The sequence below is a fragment of the Pimephales promelas genome, chromosome 13 (genome assembly GCF_988280905.1).
Source record: "Pimephales promelas chromosome 13, fPimPro1.hap1.1, whole genome shotgun sequence".
Lineage (NCBI taxonomy): Eukaryota > Metazoa > Chordata > Actinopteri > Cypriniformes > Leuciscidae > Pimephales > Pimephales promelas.
The window spans coordinates 15,846,758-15,870,335 of record NC_142781.1 but is presented as its reverse complement, the minus strand read 5'-3'; the positions used below and the strand labels follow the sequence as shown (position 1 = coordinate 15,870,335).

General features: G+C 40.3%; 1 protein-coding gene across 1 annotated transcript in view; it reads right to left on the bottom strand.

Annotated features, from left to right (window-relative positions):
• The window catches only part of adcy1a (adenylate cyclase 1a), a 48,689-nt gene extending 27,468 nt beyond the window's left edge, over positions 1–21,221 (bottom strand). Inside the window, exons 1-7 of the mRNA XM_039692974.2 lie at positions 20,189–21,221; positions 17,851–18,000; positions 14,268–14,386; positions 8,458–8,569; positions 4,882–5,009; positions 1,116–1,274; positions 852–993 (exon numbers count right to left, since the gene is read on the bottom strand). Coding sequence (XP_039548908.2) covers positions 852–993; positions 1,116–1,274; positions 4,882–5,009; positions 8,458–8,569; positions 14,268–14,386; positions 17,851–18,000; positions 20,189–20,806 — 1,428 coding nt within the window. The 5' untranslated portion in view covers positions 20,807–21,221. The remainder of the gene's footprint in view (positions 1–851; positions 994–1,115; positions 1,275–4,881; positions 5,010–8,457; positions 8,570–14,267; positions 14,387–17,850; positions 18,001–20,188) is intronic.
• Between the last annotated feature and the right edge of the window lie 2,357 nt (positions 21,222–23,578).

Below are 23,578 nucleotides of genomic sequence, written 5' to 3'. Positions count from 1 at the left end.
TGGTCTCTCTTGGGAGCCCCAATAACCTCTGAGTTGTACAAAAAAATGGCTAATGGAATTGGTGAGTGTAATTTGCATCCCAAGCCACTATATCTATATAAGATGTTGCTTGTATAAGGTATATAAATGGCATCACGCATACACTGATTAATATTTTTGCTTCTTAGTTGCGTACAGCATTCATTCTCTTCCAATTGCCTCAAAAAGAGTTTCCTGATCTAAAAGAGCTTGCAAACAAAAGGAGATCTCTCTTGCTGGAGACAAAGCGCATTCAGTGGCGTTTCACCTTTGAGCCAGTGCACAGTTATAAGTGCGGCGATTCCCTCTTGGTGCTTCGGCGCAAATGAAGCTTCCTTAAAAGATCAAGCACGAACTTCTTTTGTAAGATGCCTTTCCGTCTGTGTGTTTCTGGATGCATTCATTTCCTGTCCTCATCTGACAGCCACGATCGCTATCTCACATGTCTGAGCCGCGAGCATGCTCAGATTGTGGCGTTCGCGGATGGTTCATGCTCGAAGCGGAGGGTTACCGTGGAAGCGCTTCCGCTGGGCCAGTCCCCACGGACCTCCCACTCCTCAAGCATGCCGTGTGCTGTCGAGCTGTCGAGTAATGGCGCGGGTTCTTCTCGCGAGGGACCCAGCGTGTCATTCGGCACTCTGGGTTCCATTGCCTGCTTTTCTATAACTCAGAGATGATTGGGTCTCCTAAGTGAGGGCCTATTTGCCAGACTTTGACATAAGGTCTCAGTTCCCTCCATCAGGGAATGACGCTTACATCAGTAACAAAGACTTTCCCTTACGTTATTTACAGTACAGGTTGTATTATCAGGTTGTATGATGATGTGTTTGTACCTTGCGTCTGTGTGAGGGTACAATGAAGAAAGTCTCGATGGCGTGTTTGCTGAGAAAAGCGTGTCTCTCGTGGCCGAGGCCCGGCTCCACCTCGTAATCTCCATTAAGACATTCCAGCGTTGCCTTGGTGATATGAACTTTCCTGTTGAGGGAAGGGCAAATGGTCACACTATCATCTTTCTGCTCATATAGGAATGATATTCCACGTAACATGTTGTATGATGGTTTGATATCGAATTATGATGAATGTGGTGTGTGACTGACCCAGGCAGTCCTCCTGCCTCCATCATATTGGCCAGTGTGACGTCATTGGACCAGACATCATATTGCCACTTTCGGAGCCCCAGAACCCCGCAAAGCACGCGGCCCGTGTGCAAACCCACACGCATGTTCAGGTTCACCTCGGTCGCTTCCGCAACAGACCTGATTACACACATATTTGCAAAAAGGTACATTTTGTTTAAGTTTTGCATTTTTAATACATTAGTGGTCTTTATACTGACACTTACTTTGGTTACAGATGCAATTGAAGAAATGACCACAGGCACATATGATAGTGGGTGTTATTTAATAGGGTAATAAAACAACAAAAATGCAGATATATTAGGGACTTGTACAATTGGGATTACCAGATCTGGAAACTCATAAAGTAATGGAAATAGTAAACTTTTAGTTATAATCTGTAAAATATTGTATTTGGCGGAAAATTACTTTTGACACTTTTGACTCAAATCAAAATACGAATCTAATGGGTTTTTTTAAGTTGCAAAGAAACAGAAGAAGCCAAATAACTTTTCTTCCTTATAGTGATGTATACTTTACATGGAAAATAAAATGGATTATCCAAAAGAACATAAAAAGGTACTTGGTTCTATCCATCAGTTATAGCAAATAAATAATAAAAATAATAATAAAAATAAAAAATATACATGGATAAATCATTCACGATAAAATCTATAACAAATATATACTGTCACCGTCCCACAGGTGGGACGTTTGCCACTATATTTTTAAAACAATAATATCTTAGTAAATACCTTAAATAATATTGACAAACTATATATCATTTGAAAGCTTACAATCTCTAGTTTCCATATTTGGTGACTGATTTTCAAAATATATTACAGAGGAGCCATAATTTATCAATATAAAACAAGAATATTTTCATACTCATAAGGCGTGTTCAGACCTTTATTTTAAAATAGCAGTAAACATGAAAAATCATGAAAAAATGGTAGATATCTCAGTTTGTTTTCATGCCAAAAGTTCAAAAGATAGAATCCATTCAATTATTTTGGAAAAAAAAGGCCTGAAAAGTTTGAAATATCAAGAAAAAAATAATAAATTCACCATTTGTGACGTGGCAGCTAGCTATGACTTACATGCGTGTTCTTTGTATGTGTTTCTTAGAGGTTCAATTCATATCAAAATCTGCCAAACTTCCCATGCTACTTCTGAATAGGATCTCTACTTCAGAAATTGTATGAAAATTGTGAAAATAATGGTTCATATCACTCAAAACACGAATGGAAATGCAGGCGCCCTTATATGGGCAGTAATGGAGTCTGATTGTGCCCTAGTGAAAAAGTTTGGTACTGCGCTCAAACAAAATCTTACTGAAAGCTCATTTTTTGAGATATCAACCTAAAATTTGAAACACAACTTGTTCAGATTTTTGGCTTTGATCTTTCTGCCATTTTAGAGTAGCCCAGGTTTTGAAAATATATATTTTATGTAAAATATGAATAATTAATATTTTTACATTGTACATTTCCATAAACTCAAACTTCTATAACTTTTTTTCTGTTTTACTTTCTTAATTTATTTCACTTCTACAAAAATCTGCCAAATTTCTTCTTTAAAACAAGACCAATAATATGTCTATATTCCAAAGCATTCTTGAATTACAACCATTTAAGTTCGAAATGTGCATTTTCATGTCTATTCAAAAAAGGGGGGGGGGGTGACAGTTAACAGGTTAAACTGATTACAAATCCTCATGTACTGAAATCACTAGGTGTGTAACGATGCATGTATTTGTCTCGGACGTCATGGTTTGGTGCATAATGTCAGACGACGAATACAGTCGTTACACTCCAATCCAGAAGGGGGTGTGAGGTAATGCAACGCTGTTAGCTAACCTCCACAACAGAAAAAAAAGAAGAAGAAGAGATGATCTTTGCTAGCCTGGGATGCCAGACCTACATCAAGTAGGTTAGGTTAATGTTAGGTCTGGGAACTCATCATTGACAGGGCTGAATCGGATGTCTTTCAAATTCTCTTTGCGCGCAATTGGATAGCGCTACAATCATAGACTACAACCAATCAGAGCAACGTAGAAGGTGACGGCTGAGTCCCATGCGTTTTCCCAACAGGGGAGCAAGTTGATGTATTAAATTTTTACCGTATCCTCTTTTTTTTTTAAATTAATCAAGTGCCGTTCTTTGTTCTGGTTTCAAAGAAAAGCTTAAGTTCAAATCATTCAGAGTAGCGGTCAAAGCTGAATCGAAAGCTGTTCGCCAGCAGCAGCTGTTCACCATTATTTGTTTTCTAGTAGCAGTGAACCGTCGCAACTCTGTCATCACTATGTTAACCCCGCCCACCGACTCTATATATAATGTGATTGGCCTGACCAGAGTTTGGTTTTTCCAGCTAAAACGTCTATGGAGAGTTGCTCGACCACACTGGCTGTGAAATAATTTGTCTAGATTTCAAGGCTAGATCTTTGCACCACCACCTCAAAAGCTTTCAGATGGCATGCAAGAACTTTCTAGTGGCCAATACACTGAGTTTCGACTAATTTTTGGGACACGCTCCACTAATTTCATGTAATGAAAACCAGGAGGGCAGAAAGCGGCATCCTCTTTGTTTTCTTTATTTTACAAAAGCACAATGTTTTGTTTTTATTGTGAGTGCACACAAATACAAATTTTACAGTTTCTTTACAGTTTCGAATGATGTCTTACTATTTAGCTGCAAGACTATAAATGAGTATTTTTCAGCTGTTTCCGCTGTTATAATGAGGTGGGTGGGCAGACGATATCATCCACATGTGCCAATCACCAGAGCTAGGCAGAAAAAAAAGTCTCTAGTCTTCTAATCTCAGCACAAGTTTTATTTTTAATTATTCTGTTTGTATTTATCTATTTTGTTCTTTTACGCAACACAAGAGATGCTTTACAGTTTTCAAATCACTTAACAAAAAATATGACCTATGCAACAGTGTATTTACTGAATAGTGCTTTACACTCTAAAGGAGTCTATAATAAACAAACTGTCATTTACACCACAGTCGGGTCAAAATAAATGAAAAGAAACCTAGCATTGTGGATATGTTGTTTTTTGTTCTGTTGTAACAAACTCATATTGACCACTGACCCCAAAACCTAGGTACATTTTGAACCGTGCTTTCTGTGTAGCCTACCATTACACCCCTAATAATCACCATAACAAACAACATGACAAACAATAGAAAAGATCCAAGAAAATAATTGGTGAAAAGCGCGGGAACCCTGAACGCTATATTTCCATCTAGAAAAGTAGAATCAGGTTTTTCCCCCTTTTTTTTAAAGCTTCTTATTCTCTCCTCACTATAATGCTGGATCTGATGATTGAAGAGAGAGGGGGCTTTGGCAGGAGGAATTTCTTTTCTGTTTGCTACCAGCACAAAGCAAGATATCTACACTAATGTGAGATCGAAAGTGTGTGTGTGAGAACGAGAGATATGCGTTTCTGTGAGAGTTTTTGTTCGTGCATGTGTGTGTGTGTGTGCATATTCTATCACCTGTGTGAGGTGATAAGAGACTTCAGCAGCGAAAGCTGCCTTAGAATTCAGAGCAGAGAAATGAATATAGAGGAGCTGCAGGTCTCTCACATGCACGCGCACACACACACACGCACACACACACACACATTCCCACACAAAATCACTACAGCTTTCAAATACAGCCTGCCAGATGATGGTCCTGCTGGTTGGCTCAAGTGACTGATGTTAAAACGAAATGAGATTTAGCCACAAACACTGACTCACGTGATGGTGTCGATCATGTCCAGACCCATCTCCACACAGCAGTGAGCGTGGTCCGTTTTGGGCTGGGTCAGGCCAGACACACAGTAATAACAGTCTCCCAAGATCTTAATCCTCCTGCAATGGTTTTCCTGCCAATCAGACACACAAAAGCACGATGGGAGTTTTGCCAGAGACCCACAGAGCCAATAAGAGGGAAGTGCAGTTGAAAGCAAGTCATAAATATCACATAAATACCAGGTTACAGAATCTGGTTTCCGAAATACAGTATTTACACAATTTATGAGTAAAGAAAAGTATGATCATGATATTTCTGAGACAAACCATTAAGAAGTGTCCAGTTAAGAAATGACCAGATGAGAATTAAAATACCACTTATGTTTGTTTTCATTATATAAAGCTGTTTGTGTGCTTGTCACTTTATAAGGAACTTTAAGTCTAAAGGCCTGTTCACACCAAGACTGACAACGATAAATTTAACTTAGAGTCCACACCAATGCATGATAACGTTCTGTTTATTGTAACTGCTTACTGCAGTTTTGCACTACTTTTAAATGCTTGAATTAATTGAAGTGCCAGGTTTCTGATTGGCTGTCAATGTTTTTATCATTCATCACCTAAAAATGTTTTAGAAAGTTTTTCCAGCAATTTCGTTCCTCTAGTATTATCTTTATAGTTGATTTGATGTGGAATTACCTATATTTGTATTAGACTGATTAATAAAACTTTATAATTATCATCCTTGTTATGAATGGGCCTTAACAAACATATTTTTCTGTGTTAAAATGGATAAGGTCAATTGAAAAGGTTGTATTTTAAATTGTAATATGTCACAATATTACTGTTTTACTGTATTTTTGATCAAGTAAATGCAGCCTTATGCTGAGGTGAGCATAGGACTTTTGAACAGCAGAGTAGTTTCTATTAATTTTTCCAATTGAGTTGAGATTTTAGAAGCTTTAACACATTTGGAATTTCCACTCCACAATTTTGGGTTACACTTTATTTTAGGTGTGATGTCGTTACATTGTACTCAAATAAGTAATGAGTAATATTAATTAACTACATGCAAGAGTTATGGTTAGAGTTAGGATTTGGTTTAGTGTTAGTTACTTGTAATTATAATTTACTGTTATTACAATAGTAAGTATGTGTAGTAACGTGTAACTATGTCACCTGCAATTAAAGTGTTACCCAAATTTGTTCTTAAACTATAAATACTAATACAAATGGGCCTAACCTTTTGCAAATGCATTATCAAAAGCATACCATTCAAATTAATTAAACAAAACAATGAGACACTTAGACCAGTGGTTCTCCGGTGCTGGGGACCCACATCCCTGCACAGTTTATATGTCTCCCTCATTTAACACACCTAATTCAGATCATCAGCCCATTAGGAAAGAGCTCTATTAACTGAAGTGGGTGTGTCAGATAAAGGAGACATATAAAATGTGCAGAGCAGTGGCTCCCCAGGACCAATAAATAGAGTGAGGCGCACGCACACACACACACACACACACACACACACACACACACACACACACCATCTGTGCCAATCAACTGTTGCCTGAATTTCAAACCGAAATCTACCTGAATTATTATAATTTATTTATTTTATTTTTTTGAGCTACACGTCACAGAAGTCGTAACTTACTATGGAACAGATTGTATTTAATAAAGACTTGCACTTGCTGACTTGGGGATACAGAAAAGCAAACTGAGCCATGAAATTGTTGAAGGAAAGGAAGATTATTTAAGTGAAAATTTAGAGCCATAATCTCTTTCAACACCAGGACATTAAACAGTTCTTACTTATTGGAGGAATTATTACAATCCACGAAGAAGATCCAAATAATGCAAAAAGCCTCTACTAAAAGTTAGTTGTAATTTACAGTGCATCAAAGATCCTTCTATATGATCACAGGCTGCACCTTTGAAAAGTGCAAACACAATCACAGCTGTCAGGATGATAATTTAGCATTTACTGTTAAGGCCTGCTGAAATATGTATTGGTGTTTGAGACAAGAATCTCTATTACTTTTGTTTGGGATCTGAAAAAAAAAAACCTAAAATTCTATCAAACTTCTGTGAGTAACCTGTCTTGCACAGTTTATTCTTTGAACATGAATGATACCAAATAACATCTCAAGTTATGTGGTTTGTTCAGGACATGGTGGGCAAATTCAGCGTGTTTCAACAAGATAGACCCGACTTGAATTCACTACAGTATATCTCTGCAACCACAAACCACACATGAATTAAACTCTCAGCACTTGAAAGAATGGGGCATAGAGTTTCAATGGTCGCCACCTGATACCTCTCCCAGCGCACCAACAGCCTCTAGCCTCAATTATTCACAAAATGGTGACCCAATTGGTTCCATTTATTTGAAACACCCTGTACTTTTCGAAGTGATCTGGTGGATGATAGAACAGGCAAGAGACTATCACATTTTTTTTAAGTACATTTTAGTCTATTTTTAAAGTATAATTACAAAGATAATATACTTAATATATATAAGTATATTAATATATATATATATATATATATATATATATATATATATACTTAATATATATATATATATATATATATACTTGAGTAAAAAAAACTACTCTAAAAAATGCTGGATTTTTTAAATGCATGTTTGGATCAAATATGGGCAAACCCAAGAATTGGTTTAAATTTTTTAAATAAATGTTAAAACCCAACAGTTGGGTTTGTCCATATTTTTCCCAAACATGGGTTGAGACAACCCAGCATTTTTTTGTCAGAAACGTACTTAATTTGAACATACTTAAAAGTATGTTCTAGCAGGGGCTCCGTCATTTATTTATTTGCCAACGGAAATTTTCTTCAAATCTGCCAGTTACAGAGTGTTTCAGGTAAGCGGATAAACAGCAGCTTTGGGCGCCTCACTATCTATGGATCAAACATGGCAGCAGATGTAAAGTTACCTTTTGATTCAGCCTTAGATATTTTTTTAAGTAGTTTAAAACACAAATAAATCTCTGACCCATCCTCTTCTTCCTCATCTAATTTCTTTCGCTCTACATACGTCATCTGGTATAATTGAAACAATTGGCTATGAGCTACGTACAGGCACATTTTATAGACATTCGTAGCACCCAATAAACAGCTCTAGGCATTTGTAAACCATGCCTCAAATATGAGAGAATAAACATGTAGTTCCCAGACCACGTCTCAATGTCAATGAGACGTGGTCTGACGTTAGCTAGGCTAGCTATTTTACAGTTGGCAAGTTGATTTAGAAGAAGTGGTGTTTTTTCTACCAGATCACTTGACATGTAATGTATGTAAATGCAAATTGAATTTTTCTCAGTCAGAAATCTTTTGTCCATTGTTATTTGTTGTCCATGCTATTTTTGCTCTAACTCAAATGCTCCCTCTATGAGCATTGAGGAAAATTGTACAGAGGGACTCTATGAGAAGCTGTGGCCACTAATGGGGAATATGATTATAATGCTGTTTAGCAAACTTTGACTCAAGGTTTCTAATGTGATTTGCTCCTCTCTTCCTTACTCTCAACACATACATGCCAATAGTATTACTTACTGTAGCGAGCTCATCAAATTTTCCGAAGAGCTCATTCAGTAGTTTAACCAGCTCTTGGGCCGTGCACTGTGATGCTAGACTGGTAAACCCAACAATGTCTGCAAACAGGATGCTGCACAGAATGAGAGGACAACAGGTTACAGGGATTCACAACAGACCTTACACTGTTCTATGTAATGACTTAGGGACAAGCCAGAAAATGGTGTTTTATAAGAAACATGTGCAGGACTGTAAAAGCCATATCATACTCGGTTACTAAAGAGGGAACGAGTACTGCGTAATATCTTACGGTAGAGGAAGATTACGTTTCCACGAGATATTGAACCAAAAAATTATCCATAATTTTGAATTAATGTAAAATGCATTGCGGCAGCATGCAGACATAGGCAAGATGGCTCGCATGCTTATTGGCTCTCCTGCAGTAAATGCAGCAGCCTATCGAGAGAGGCACGTGGTAACGTCAGATCCAATGGGGGCGCTGTCTGCCCACTACGTCACCTTCCCGCCAAAGCGGGAGTGGCCTGGGCCTATCTTGATAGGCTGATACAATCTGTTTTTTTCATTACTGAAGCGAACCAGAGCGTGTTGCAGGCACGGCAAAGAGTCTCTTCTAGAGAGAATTGAGGTTACATTAGTAAACGAGTATGTTCTCTTTCGAGAGGTTCTCTCGTACCGCGTAATATCTTTCGCTAGGGGAACACAGTGTAAAACGCTGTGCGTGCTGGGATCCAATGCCAAAGTCCCAAGGGCAGGTGCCCTGGGCTCATTTAGTGCACAATCACCAGGGACTCACAGAGAGTCTGAGAAGAGTGGCTAGAAGTGTTATTCCCAATAAGTTAACATCTTAAGGGAGCTAATCATATTAACAGTCTTTCACACAGTCAGGGTGTAAACGTTCAGTCTGAACTGTGTAACAGTATGGGTCTTATTTTGCCCATGGAGTAATTTTATCGATCACGAGCAGTGCTCAAACGGTTCTAGTATTCTAAGCAGAAGCGATGGGACAGACAATACTGATTTTAGACCAAAAGTAGTTTACCCTGCGGGAACCTCTCTAAAGAGGAAACCTCTTTATAAAACCTTATAAATGTAGCCATGGGGGCCCAGCCTCCCACCATACAGATATCCTTCAAGGTAATCCCGCTAGACCAAGCCCACGATGAGGCCACTGCCCATATTTGAACGATCTGAAACAATTTTTTACATCTTCATGGACACCACAATGATTTCCCTCATGTGTTAATATGTTTCCTTGTTATAATGTATGATTTGCAAAAATAAAAAAACAGCTGCATCTGTGTTAATGAGAGAATCAAAGTGTATGTGCGTTGTGCAACCGCTACATTATGGCCAAGCATGCACGCTTAAAATAGCATTATGAACAACAATGCGCCACTGACTTTAGACTAGTTTTTCTCTGGTCAGTTGCGGAATTGTTTTCTAAAACTGCAAAATAGCACTGGGGAATGTTTGCGCCGAAACATGCCTCATTTTTGCACCGACCCGCCCAGGGAGCGCAAGTTCATTTCCTAGTTTAGCGACGTCAGTCTGTGGAGGAAAAAGTCCGCTTTGTGCGGGTGCAAAATAGGAATGATAAATGCGTCAGTGTACAAAGTAATTTGTGCCGGGTGGGCAAAGGAACCTTCCCTGCTGAAAAATCCAGCTAAAACCAGCCTAGGCTGGTTGGCTGGTCTTAGCTGGTTTAAGCTGGAAGTAGCTGGTTTTAGTTGGTCACCCAGCCTGGCTTAGCTGGTCTCCCAGCCTGGCTTAGCTGGTCAAGCTAGTCTCCCAGCCTGACTTAGCTGGTCAAGCTGGTCTGCCAGCCTGGCTTAGCTGGTCAAGCTGGTCTCCCAGCCTGACCAGCTAAGACCAGCCTGACCAGCTAAAACCAACTTGACCAGCTAAGACCAGCCTGATCAGCTGAAAAAGTGTTCAAAACCCCTCTAAAACCAGCCTGATAAACCAACTATAACCAGGCTGGGAGACCAGCCAAAACCAGCCAACCAGCCTTGGCTGGTTTTAGCTGGATTTTTAAGCAGGGTTGCGTCCTTTTCCTCATTGTAAACCGGCAGGGCAAACAGGGAAATGACCCGAGCCCTGAACGGTGTGTTGAAGGATTTAGGCACGTACCGTGTCTTGGTTTGAGTATAACTTTCGAGTCATTTGACCCAAATTCCATATACACGTTGCACTTACTGAGACCGCTTGTAAATCCCCTATGCGCTTCACTGAAGCAAGAGCCCGAAGAAACACTGTCTTGTTTCATGTCCAACAAGTGGATAGGCTCGAACGGAGCACCTTTTATGGCTTCCAAAACCGTGGAAAGGTCCAACATTGGGACTGAAGAGGGTCTGGGAGGATTCAGGCTCTTAGCTCCTTTAAGGAAGAGGATGATCAGATCGTTCTTCCACAGTGACTGACCAGTCGTGGGCTTTGTAAAAGCCTCTATGGCCGCCACGTAAACTTTGAGCGTGGATGGGGTTCTGCCCTTATCCAGCAGCTCTTGAAGGAAGGTGAGAACTTCTGTAACTCTGCAGTCTAGGGATGAAAAGCCTTGGGCTTTGCACCAGTGAGAAAATACAGACCATTTTGAGGAATAGAGTCGTCTAGTAGACAGCGCTCTAGCCTGCGTGATCGCATTTAACACTCCCTCCCGGGAGATTTACAGGTACCCGTTGATGGCCCATGCATGCAGGAACCACAGCCCCGGTCGAGGATGCCAAATCGAGCCCTTGGCCTAAGAGAGGAGGTCTTTCCTCATCGATATTGGTCATGGGGCAGTGCTTGTCAGCTGCATCAGAACTTTTCCAGAGCGTTTGTAGTGTTTGTGGGCACTGGGTTGTGGGCACATTCACTACAATTAATGCACAACCGACATGGGTCGATCCAATTTGTGCGAGCCCTGTATTGTGGCGGGCTGTGTTTGTGTGTAGAAATGAACACTGGGCTGTGGGCATTTTTATTATACTCATAACATCATCGGCCGTGGCCGGAACACCAAAAATTACACTCTTTATGTGATTCATCTGGGTTGCCGTAAAACAGCGTTTGTGTGCAGGAAAGCGGAAATACACTGGAACAGTCGCATTTTCTGGACCTGAAAGAGCGAAAAGTTTTGGAGGAAGTCTCGCCATGACAAGACTTGAACACCGTCGTTTACTTAGGAGCGCTAGGAAGACTTTGGGGCCTCGGGCTTAATCTCAATCTTTTGTCAGGGCCCACGCGGAGTGGGGTAGCGGCCGGCAGAGCAAGAGTGTGGTCTCTGGTCCCGGGCTTGACGACGCTGTGAAGTGGTGGTGGGCGGCGGCTCTGCCTGGGAGCTTCGAGCAGATGGATATTTTGAGCGACCTGCTGTGGGGCTAGAGCGCTTTGGGAGGAAGTGCTTTATCAAGTGCCTCAGCCAAAGGTGTCTTTCAGAGATGGTGAGAGAGGCCATGGTCCGCCCAATGGCCTGTGCAGCGGATTTCGTAGCGCGAAAAGCCAGGTCCATAGTGCTCCTTAGATGCCGGCACGCTGATCCAATGCCAGGGTAGAGTACATACATGTAGCTGCCTCCTCATCGTCACTGGCGGAAGCAGTGGCGGATGACGGCCGTTGTCGGTAGGCACTGTAGTGGGTGGAACTGCAGTCTCGGTGAAGGATGCCAGGTCTTCAGAGTCACCATTGGCAATAGCGCGAGAGCTGCATGATCCTCTCCCAGGAAGGAAACGCAGATGACATGGTGGTCCCAGTCACTGAGTGCAGCTCGGCATGAATGGCAGGATAGAGGTATCTTTAAAAAGACGCTAGCTCTTTTAGAGAGGATAGAGAGAGAGAAAAGTGTGAGAAGCAGCGGCGAACACACACACTATGCAGAGTAAAAGGATATAACGCTGGAAAGCCAAGCAGGTACGGCGACTGAAGGTGTCAAGATTAAGGCCAGTGGCTTCAGATGCAAAGGCTCGTCCTGCAGAAGACTTTTTTTTTTCCAGACGGCGCAGCTTCTTCAGTCCGGATCCAGCAATGCGTGAGCTTCGCTGAAGAGATGAAAAATCTGATTATATCAGCCCATCGAGCTATATTTATAGGCCCAGGCCACACCCGCTTTGGCGGGAGGTGATGTAGTGGGCGCAAAGTGCCCCTATTGGATCTGACGTCACCAAGGGCCTCTCTCGATAAGCTGCTGCAGTTGCCGCAGGACAGCTAATAGGCATGCGAGCGGTCTTGCTAATGTCTGCATGCTGCCGGAACACGTTTTACATTAATTCAAAATTAAGGATAATTTTTGGCTATAATATCCTGTGGAAAAGAGGTTTTCCCCTAGAGTAAGATATTACGCATTACAAGAGAAACTCTCGTAAGAGAACAACCAGCGTCTACTGAGTCTGTTGGCCTGTAGTCAGATTAACCCAGGCCAGTGGTCCAGGGGGTACTTGGCTCACCCAATCATTTATTGAGTGAGCTTAACCCACCTGAGGTGTCAAGGTTTAGCTGGTTAGTAGTCAAATACACTTATCAGTTTGTATCATTATGTCAATGAAGCATGTCAAAAAATACTTTTGTTGAAGTTGTAATGAATTGGAAGTAGTAACAAATCTACTATTAAAAAAAAAAAAAAAAAATCGACAAACATTCTTGAAAAGGGAAAAAAAAATGAAGGGCAGGGACTTGGCTCAATCCATTAGTTGTTGATTTGATGGAAGCAGATCTGAACACAAGCTTGATGTAGATTGTAAGAAAATGGTGGTATTCGGAAAATTGTGAGAAGTGGACTAAATAATTGGAGAAGTCCAGCATATGTCACCAGAGAGCAGTCTGTCGTTTAACCAGAAGATTTAGTTTAGTCATTTTATTTCAAATCATTTAAAAACCTTTTTAACGATTAAAAAGGTCCAAAATGAAATAACGTGCTTATAGAAAATAAAAAGGTACATTTTCATTTAATTCCAACCTCAGCTAAACTAAAACATAATAAAACAGTAATATCATAATATTACATAAAAAATATAAAATAACGAGAAATGATTGGAGAAGTCAATCATTGAAAATTGAAAAAAAAAAACTATTGAAAGAAAAACAACCACAGTGAACTCTAATTAAAACTACATTAATATTACAAGTTCAAAATAAAACTAAATTCAAAACAATAATAAACAAAAGGCTCCAGATTCATTGGTTATCACATTTCTGACTATAGGTTACAGACTCAAAATCTCAAAACTAAGCAAATAGTGAGAGATGAATGCGAGTACTAACGTATAGCTTTTACAGAGCTTGTAGTTACAGCCCACCTTTCATCATTAAACTGGAGCTGGGCCTGCATTAACCTCATCTTTTAGACAGTTAGTGGGTCATGGAAAAGTTACTTGTATACATCATCCAACTCCCAAATCGCTTGGTTGGAGCAGGTCTTTAGGGATAGGAAATGTGTGTATGTGCTATTGTGTGAATTTGCCCCCCAGCACTTGCTCCATCTCTCACTCTGCGTCTCTCCGCATGTGTGGGCAGCGTGGGTTAATTGAGCAGCTCTCGAGTTGATAGCACTAGCGCTGTAGGCGCCATACATGCTGTGCGAGCTTTGGTTGGGAGCCAGACTCAGGAACTTAGACGACTGTGCGTGAGTGGAGTGTTGTTGACTCTTATTGACTCACTGATTCAGTATTCGCAATCACAATTTAAGTACAATTGAATTGACACTGTCTGTCTACTCTGAAAAGAAACAAAACTATAAAGTGCTCTCCTCTCTCATTCATTGAATGGGTTTTCAACATGAATGGCTTGATTGAAACACTCTCCTCTCTCTCTCTCTCTCTCTCTCTCTCTCTCTATACCTGACGTTGTCATGCCGTTGGATGTATATCTTGTGGAAGATTCTTTCTGGTGGCTTCAGGAAGTCCTCCTTCATCTCCATGGCAACATTCCTGGGCAGCAGGCTCATTAGGAGGCGTTCCTGTTGAATATGTCCATTACATTTTGAGATAAATAGTGAGTTTTTTGAGTGTGTCATCAGTTAAGCTTAATATGAATTAAATTATCAATTATTTTAATACTCTTTGGAATTCGTTTAACTCATTTTTATCACAAGTATTCCAAAATTTTTAAATAACATAAAGCCTTAAAACTATAAAATAACACAAATGGAATTGTGGGAATTTTGCAGTGACCAAATATGACAAACAAATCAAAACTCCCTAATTGTTCACAATTGCTGCCCTTTAATTGATTTTTGACAGTCACTCAACCAACTTTATGAGGGATGCTTTTCCAACAATTTTTTTTCCCCACAACCAATGACAAATTGGACACACAACACGTAATTTATGTTAGCAATGTGCTAATTTATGCTAGTAAAAAGAATGCTAATTCATGTTAGCAACATGCTAATTCATCTGTTTTCTGATTGACTGGATTGCCTTCAAAACTGTCAAACTTTAAGCTTTAAAACTACTTTTAACTTTAAAATATTTCAAACTGAAAACAATTGAAAACCAAAGTTTTTAAACTTCTTCAAACTTTCCGGGGTGTGTTTCCCAAAAACATTGTTAGCGAACTATGTGCCTTCTGGCTGGCCTTTAAAATTATGTCATGATTGAGCATCTCTATTAAAACATACAAATCACATACAAATGTTTGTGCTGGCCATTGTGTTGTGCTATTGTTATTTTAAAACTGGCCACTTCTTATCTAATGAATTTGCTGATAGCTAAAAAGGGCCAATCTCTGTGAGAGATCACAGTTTTGAGCTTTGGAGTTGGTTGGCATGGCAAAGGTAAGTTTCTGTGGAAACGCATACAGTTCATTGCCAAGCCATGCGTTACTAAAAGCAGGTGATAAATGCTTTCTCGAAGAGCAAACCCCAGCGAGCCATGCCACTGTTGGTAAAAGCCCAATGGATCGGTTTGTCAATTGCCTTAACTCAAAAGTTGAGCTGAGAGTTGTGTAGACTAGAAAGTTTGTATAATTAGCAGCATGACTGTAATCGCCTAAGCCCTTTCATTGACTTTCAAATTTAAAACCAATGAACATTATAGTCTGTAACATATAGGTTGTTCCTTGTCGACAAAGCTATACATTTGTGCTGTGTATATACTTAATATTTTTACTACTGTATAATGCCTACTTATTTGACCAAAAATGCAGTAAAATAACAGTTAAAATAACTGTTCCTGTGATGGCAAATCTAAATTTTCAGCATCATTTCTCCAGCCTTCAGTGTTACATGATCCTTCAGAAATCATTATAATATGCTGATAAATTTCTTAATATCATCAATGTTGAGAAAAGTTGAGCTGCTCGATATTGTTGTGCAAACTGCAATTCATTTTTTTTATAGGATTGCTTGATGAATAGAAAGTTCAAAAGAACACCATTTATTTGAAAAAGAAGTCTTTTGTAAATCTATAAAAAATCTTCATTGTCATTTCATCTTCATGGATTTTTTTTTTTTCATCTTACTGACCCCAAATTTTGAACCAGAATAAACATTATATATATTATTGTTGTTCTGGTTATTGTTATAAATAATACTACGATTACTCAAAAAAACAAACAAAAAAAAAAAAAACGATGTGATAAGACTCTAGACCCCTATCCCACTTAAGCCCAGTTTCACAGACAGGGCTTGACTAAACCAGGATTTGGCCTTAAAATACAGGATTAGTATTTAAAGAGGTCATCGGATGCCCATTTTACACAAGTTGGTGTCTTTAGGGTCTTCATGTAAAGTTTGTAACATGCATTGGTTAACATTCCTCAATGTTTGTGTAAAACAACACCCTTTTTACCTCCTCAAAAACAGCTCTGATCACAGTGACATTCACAGTTCACGGTTTCGGTGCATGTCTCTTTAAATGATAATGAGCACCTGCTGACCCCACCCCTCTCTTCCATGGGGCATGTCGACAAAGTGCTGCTTTGGCAGAGAGTATACAAATGGCGGAAATATAGTCAGTCTGCATTCGTGGGCGGAGCATGAGCAATATGACATCATAATCAAGTATATGACATGATTATTGAGTGTTTAGACTTTTTGAGGATTACAAAAAAGGAGTGAATGGATTGTTTTTCATTGTATGGTGGTTGTGTCCACACACTGCAAACACATTTATATGCAAATACCATCTAAAAGTAAATTTTGCATCTGATGACCCCTTTAAGAAATACTATGCAGTGCAAATTGCTTTCAGTTAAAGCAGCTCAAACATGCATTTTAGTCTGGGACTAGGTTTAAGTCTGTCATCCATTTGCCCCAGAAACTCACAAACTTTTGAAATCAATACATAAGCCAATCTTGCTGACTGTGCACTTTTGTGCACACAAATGATAGATCATCTGAATGTGCGAATGGAAAGATTAGAGACTGGTCCATATCCATGAAGAGAGTATGAGAGTTTGTGTGTCAGAGCGAGAAAGAGTTGTGTGGTACAGCCTGGTGTGATGTATAGAGTGGGTGGTGTTACCTTCTATTCAGGGAGTTTGTTGGGTGGGAGGTGGATGAGTCATGTGCAAACAATTATAACCAATTTCAGTCGCCAAGGAACAAGGGGAAAGTGTCCTCTCCGCTTTAGTTTGTACGAGTATGTTTTGCATCTTTCAATCTTATGCCCCTCTCCACTTCATTTATAAATCATTCAGTAATTATCCACTGCAATTGAGCTCGGCGAGGGAGATAAGTTATGCCGATGCTGTTATTTGATTCACATACTTTATCATTGATATAATCCACAACGGCAGCTAAATGAAGCAGTCTCACTGACAAATAAAGTGGGATGGTGGATCTGCTAAGGTAGATTGCTGCAAAAAAAAAATAAATAAATAATAATAATGTTCACATCACAATCTGCTGTGTGTGCAGTTTTGTCCTGAAATGTCCATACCGCAAATATGCTAACAGATCAACCACTTCGAAGCAGGTACTCCCGATAGAGCTCACGGTAGAGGTGTAACGGTACACAAAACCCCGCTGCTCTCTGTCATTTATTCTTAAACAACGAAAGAAAACGAGAGAATCATTCACTGCACTTCACTATGTAATATTAATAACTTTAAGAAGAATCAATAATCCATAAAGACTATGCAATGTTTCATTTATTTAACTTTTATTTAAATTTAACTTTTTGTCTTTTGTCTCTTTGCAAAAACATACCCTGACAGCAGAATAAAAAATATACTGTATAATCAGGGTCCATTTTGATTTCATGTTGGCTTAGAAGTTTGTATTTAAAGCTAGAAAATGCTAAAGCTCTGAGGTGCGTTTGGTGGACTGTATTTTCATTATTGTTGTATACAACCTGTATACCAACTAAGTCAACCGCCTGATCCCACAGGGAGAAATTAAACCAGCAGATCATTTGATATAAAACATGCAAGTCCTTGTTTGAGTGTATGCCAAAGCACGTGTCGCGCGAGTCTGACCTGTTTCTCGTTCTCGTCCTCTAGTTGCAGGCGCTGCTGGATGCAGTTTCTGGCCTGTAGGAAGGCCTTCCTCTGGGTGCGCTCAGTAAGGACTCGTACAAACACACCCGACAGATTCACGCCGACCAGCAAGACTGCATTTGCTACCAGCTACAAACACACAAAGAGAGAAAAATCACAGGATTTGTGTGACCATCTCTGTTTATCAGACCATGGGGAAAAATTCTGACATTTAAGCAACAATTGGCGACTGAATATGAAATTTCAGTGATTAGGAGTGGTGTGTGTGTGTGTGTGTACAAGAGAGAGAAAGTAGCTTAAAAGACGAGAAGGACAAAGATGCCGAGAGAGGGAGCAGTGAGTTCCTTTTTTCAATCTGTCCTGAGATGATAAAGGGACACAAGTTTTGTTAAGCAACAAATATGCGCGTATGTGTGTATAACAGAGAGAAAATCGGGGCAAGGAGCCAGTAGCTTGAAAAAGAGACAGACAAAAGTGTTGTTTTTTTTTTCAATACATCCTCAGATGATAAACTTGAGTGCGGAGACGGACACCAACCCCCCACGCTAGATAGCCTGAGAAACTACAGATATGCTACAGTGACTGAAAGTAGCAGCAATTGCCTCTTTTTGAGACACTTCAAACAGGCACCCATTAAGGGCTTTGTATTGTTCATTCATATAGAAACATAAAATTAGATTACCCAGAATCCCCTCAACTGGTCTATGCATTCTTTTAAATGGCCTTTGTAATTGAAAGTGAAGCCTTATAAATTAGGTAATAAACAAAGTGGCCAGCTTGGTAAAGTAGTATTGGCTATTGATCTGTGATTTAGTTTAATTTAAAGTACTTTAAAGTCTTGAGCCATTGCAAGCGGCTTATAAACGGCTGACAGTCCTTTATTTTAGTGGGTGATGTGCACCAAGGTTACACTGCGACAGTGAGTGAGAGGTTGTGGAAAAAAAACCCTCATTAACTCAGCATGTGAGCAGTGACACTTGTGTCTAGATGTGAAGTGTTCTTGAAGTTTTCAGTGCAATAATGAAATACTGTATATGCTGTGCGCTGTGAGATTATATTTTTAGATCAGGTGATTTTAATGAGTTTATGTCGATCCTCTTCGCTTTAAGATCTTTGGAGCATTTTGATAGGATTTGAAGCACTGTCTGTCTTTTCAAAGAAATCAAGGCTTATTAGGTCAACAAATCCAGTCCCTGTTCTCACAGGTTCGGTTTTTGATGATGGAAGCTGCAATTCCTGTGTGAGTGTTTGTCACAAACATCACTTAGCATCCGGCGAGGATGTAGTGAGACATGTGAAACTGTCACAGTGTTCAGTAAATCAGTGGCTGTTACAAGCTGAACTGAAATTGTGTCTGTCTGCCAGAATAAATAAAAGATCAATGCATTAAAATTAATATGGGACTTGCTCTGTTTCCTCACAGTTTGTGTTTAGAATCAATCTGACCCTAGCAAAAACAATTAACGCACAAATGATGCCATCACATTCATTCTTTTACACTTTCAAAAGAAGATATGTTGAAAAATGTCAGTAACCTAAATGTTTTGGTTACCATTGACTTCCACTGTATATGGATATAAAACATATTTCTCAAAATATCCTCATTATATTGTTCCACGGAAGAATGTCATACAGTTTTGGAATGAGGGCAAATTTTCATTTCATTTTCAACCTTTAAATAAAAGGTCTGTATGAAATGTCTGTGTGAAAAGTTCCAACCCCAAATTATGTTTACTGTGTTAAATGTAAACAACATTTAAAATGAACATTTTTTTTTTATAGTTTTGTGGTAAAAGTACCTAGCTGTTCCCGGTGCTAGGTATCTCAATACTTTTAAAATATAAATTTTAGTGAATTTAAAAACACTGTAATATCAGACTGTATATCAGACAAATGTGTGAAATGTTTAACTGTATTATTCAAACTCAAATTTTTTTGTAAAAATTGTTTCATAGTCTCTCTGTACTATGTTTGACACAAGTTTGGCGTGATATATTCAGATAGTTCCTTCATTTTATGTTGGCCATTTTTATTAACTTATTCCTGAAGAATTCTGATGATTGCTGATTTCTGAACGATTTTTTGATATATTTTTCCACAAATCAAGTTCATTCTGACTGACTCCTTTCACTGTGCTTTCTTTAGGAGCTGTCCATCCTCGTTGGTGCTGAAGTCAAACAGGGCGCGCGCTCTTCCCGCCACCTGTGTGCAGCACACTTGCCCCAGCAAGCACACCTAGTAACCACTAGTGCTTTACCATATATGACACGCCAAATAAAGTAAATACGAACATGGTAAGTTCAATGACACGACTTACCGGTGTCCACGCGAAAGGTCTACGCGCCGTAACCGATGTCACCATCACGATGAAATGCGACGCAGCCACCAGAATACCGAACAAAATCGCCAAGAGCGTCCTGACCGGAAGCAGAGAGTAGGCAACAAATGTAACGAGCATCAGCTGCCAGACACCTTGCTCAGGTGTTATGCTCGGTACGTCAGGTGCCAACGCGCCCTGCGTCCCGTGACCCAGCGCGAGGGGAAACGGGCAACAGAGCAACGCGAACGTGAAGCTGAAGAGCAGCGCGAGGCGCGCGATCTGCTGCAGCTGTGTGACCTGCAGATATTTGACGTTGGTGACGATGAAGAGTGAGGTGAAGATGACGCAGTGGACCGGGTGCGAGCCTTTGGACACGGTGAAGCGCGAGCCGGCGGACAGCAACTCCACGAGCGCCAGCGCGGACGCGGCGAGGATGAGGATGGCCAGCGCTTTGAGCGTGGCGTTCTGCTCAAGCTTCAGGTTGTACTTCTGGAAGAGAGTCTCGAGCTCCTTGCAGTCAAACTCGCGCTCACACGCACCGGCCAGGCAGCGACTTTTCCTACGCCGCGTGCGGACTCTGGGAAACGGAACTTCCTCCATAACGGGGCCATTCATGCAGCCAGAGCTCTTCTTCACAAGCACCACATGTTCGGCACTTGTCGTCGCGGTCCTGGCGGCAACTGTCGCGCCTCGAGACGGACTCGCGCACACTGACCCCAGCGCTAGACTGTATCTAATCCGCAGCACGCGCCGCCACCATCCACAGGTTGGTGACTGTAACGAGCGCAGACAGCACCCGCCTCCTCTTTTCTCTCCCTAGCGCTCTCTCTCCTCCCTCCTCAAGGCGGTCTCCAGGGAACAGACCACCCGTAGCGTTTGTTCGGCCCCAGAAAGAGGTTAACATCGATCACGCAGAGCCGGGACTCCCCTCTCCGCATCCCACAGCTGCATCTCAGCTCCGCGGTCAGATCACGCATGCGCAATGTCAGCCCGCGATTGAGAAACCAAGCACGTCTCCCAGTCCTCAAAAAAGATAAGACAAGACAGCAGAGCTGCTCTGACAGGGCTCGTCTTATATGGAAAAACGGCAAGCACAGTCTTCATGCATGACGCTGCATCGTGTGAATGATATTTTCCTTTCGACACACCAAAACAGAAATAACCCAGGAGAGTCTCCCCGCCGCGCGCCTATAAATAGCACGCTGATCAGTGGCCTTTTAATTAAGCACTTTAACTCCAGCTCGAGCCTTTGTTTGGAGTGCCGTTACCGATCTGGCAGCGGAGCAGGTGTTGCGGATTACAGATCGCATTCATCTTTTATTCTCGCGCATCTGCGTCTAAATTGATTACCGCCGGGTGCCTAAGTGGATTTTTACGTTGGGACAATGGGGTTGAGGAGGTGTGCCCGCTCCTCCATTCATGACGAGCTGCTTGTGTTCATTTGGCTGCTGTTAAATGGCATGTCAAGAGAGCGCTCGAGTCCCACTTGGACCTAAACCCATAGACGCAGACTACGGGCGCCGTTAGTGACCCTGACTTTTTACTCACAGCTCCCGCGAGCTAGACGACCTCTGACAACAAATAATTCGATCATAAATAATAATTGTATTAATAAATAATTATTAATTAACATAACGCAATGTTGATGATTGAGTTTGTTCAAATTATCTAATTGCTACATCTTAAAGTTTCCATTAAACCGTACATTTTTATAGGCTAGAATAAGAATTAACTGTGCACTTCATTATTTTTTTACGGAGCCCCTAAAGGGACATCGTGAAGAAAAAAAAAATATCGGTGAATACTTTTGCATTCTATTGCAAATGCATTGCGTTACCCCGAGAAACATTGTGTTCCCTCGCAAAGTTGCGTTCGCTCGCAAAAAGCTCATTCATTTTTTTTCTATTTCGCGAACTCTTCACACTGATATTTCACAATAGAGAAGAAAAAACTATCGTAACTTCCGTTTGCTTTATTGACCGATCACACTATGAACAATAACTGTAAGGACAGTTTTTTTTTAAAAAAACTGCTCTAACTCGAAGAAAATGAAAGAGAGCACACCACAACGATAACAATAAGAGAAAGGATTGTTGTAATCACTTGCAGAGCGTTTTTCTTCCTATGACGTATAAAAACATTGAAAGCCAATCAAAATGCATCAGACTTTAAAGTGTGCACTACATAATTTGCTCCATGTTTTTAAAATAAACATGCTGCTGTGGACGCCTACAGTTATCGTTACGGCCATCGTTATAGTTTCTGTTTTTGGTGTGAACCAGTCTTTTGATCGGAGCATTTCCATTTCTCATTCCACGTTGTTCACTTGTTTTTTAATTAGCTACCCTCTCTGTCATTAATTTTTGTCTAAACCTTTGTACTTCTACTTTCATACCAATTATGCCATATAACCCAACAAAACATGTAAAACCATGTAAGCAATTCAAGCAGATTATTCAATCCATGTTCAAGCAGATTATTCAATGTGAGCATGATTTTGACATCAAAACAAAGCTCGACGATTTCAAAATCTCAAATTAACGGGTTTTCCTTGTGTTATCAGGTTTTCAATTGGCCTTTTTAAATCACAAAATCGTGTCAGTATAGTTCTGCTGTCTATGAATTCATCTGAAGCAGAGAAATATCCCAGAATCATCTTGTTTTAGTAGATTGGGATCAAAAAGACATCATTCAATCAAACCGTAACACCATAGAGGAGGAGGTTAGACGTTGAAATACTGAATTGTGTGTGGGTTGGTTGAGGCAAGGGAGCATGCGTGTATTATTTATGAGCCCTTGATTAAACATGACTACGGCTTGTGCTGTAGAGAGTATTATCTGTAACTTTATATCCATCTGGCTGCTGCTCAGATGTATTGGGAGGAAGCTGTTTATACTCAGTAAGTAGGCTACACTTCACATAAGCCGAGCTGGCACTCAGCAGAACGGTAACTGTCAGAATGATCACAATACATAACCGTTAGCACCTCTGAGGGATTCATGAATCTCGTAATTGCGATAATTAAAGGCTGACGTCTAATCAGGCTTCGGAGAGAATTGTATGTGATGTCCTCTTACAATTCATGACATTAGACTTCCTTCAGTGGCAATCACTCAAACCTTCAGAGCAGTTAGAAGTTATTTTAGTCCATTCCTCAAATACTGTTTCAGTTCATGTGTATTTTGGGGGCATCTTTATCGCATGGCCTGCTTTTGATCGCACAGCATGCAGTAGATGCCCTTGTTAGCCTACTTTTCTTCATAAAAAGTCTGTCAACATTATGAATTAAATCTAAACCCCTACTGTGCCTTTTCTTATCAGGCTGATTTAGTCATCTCATCTATTTTTAGACTGCTTACCTTTAATGTTAAAGAAACAGATTTAGT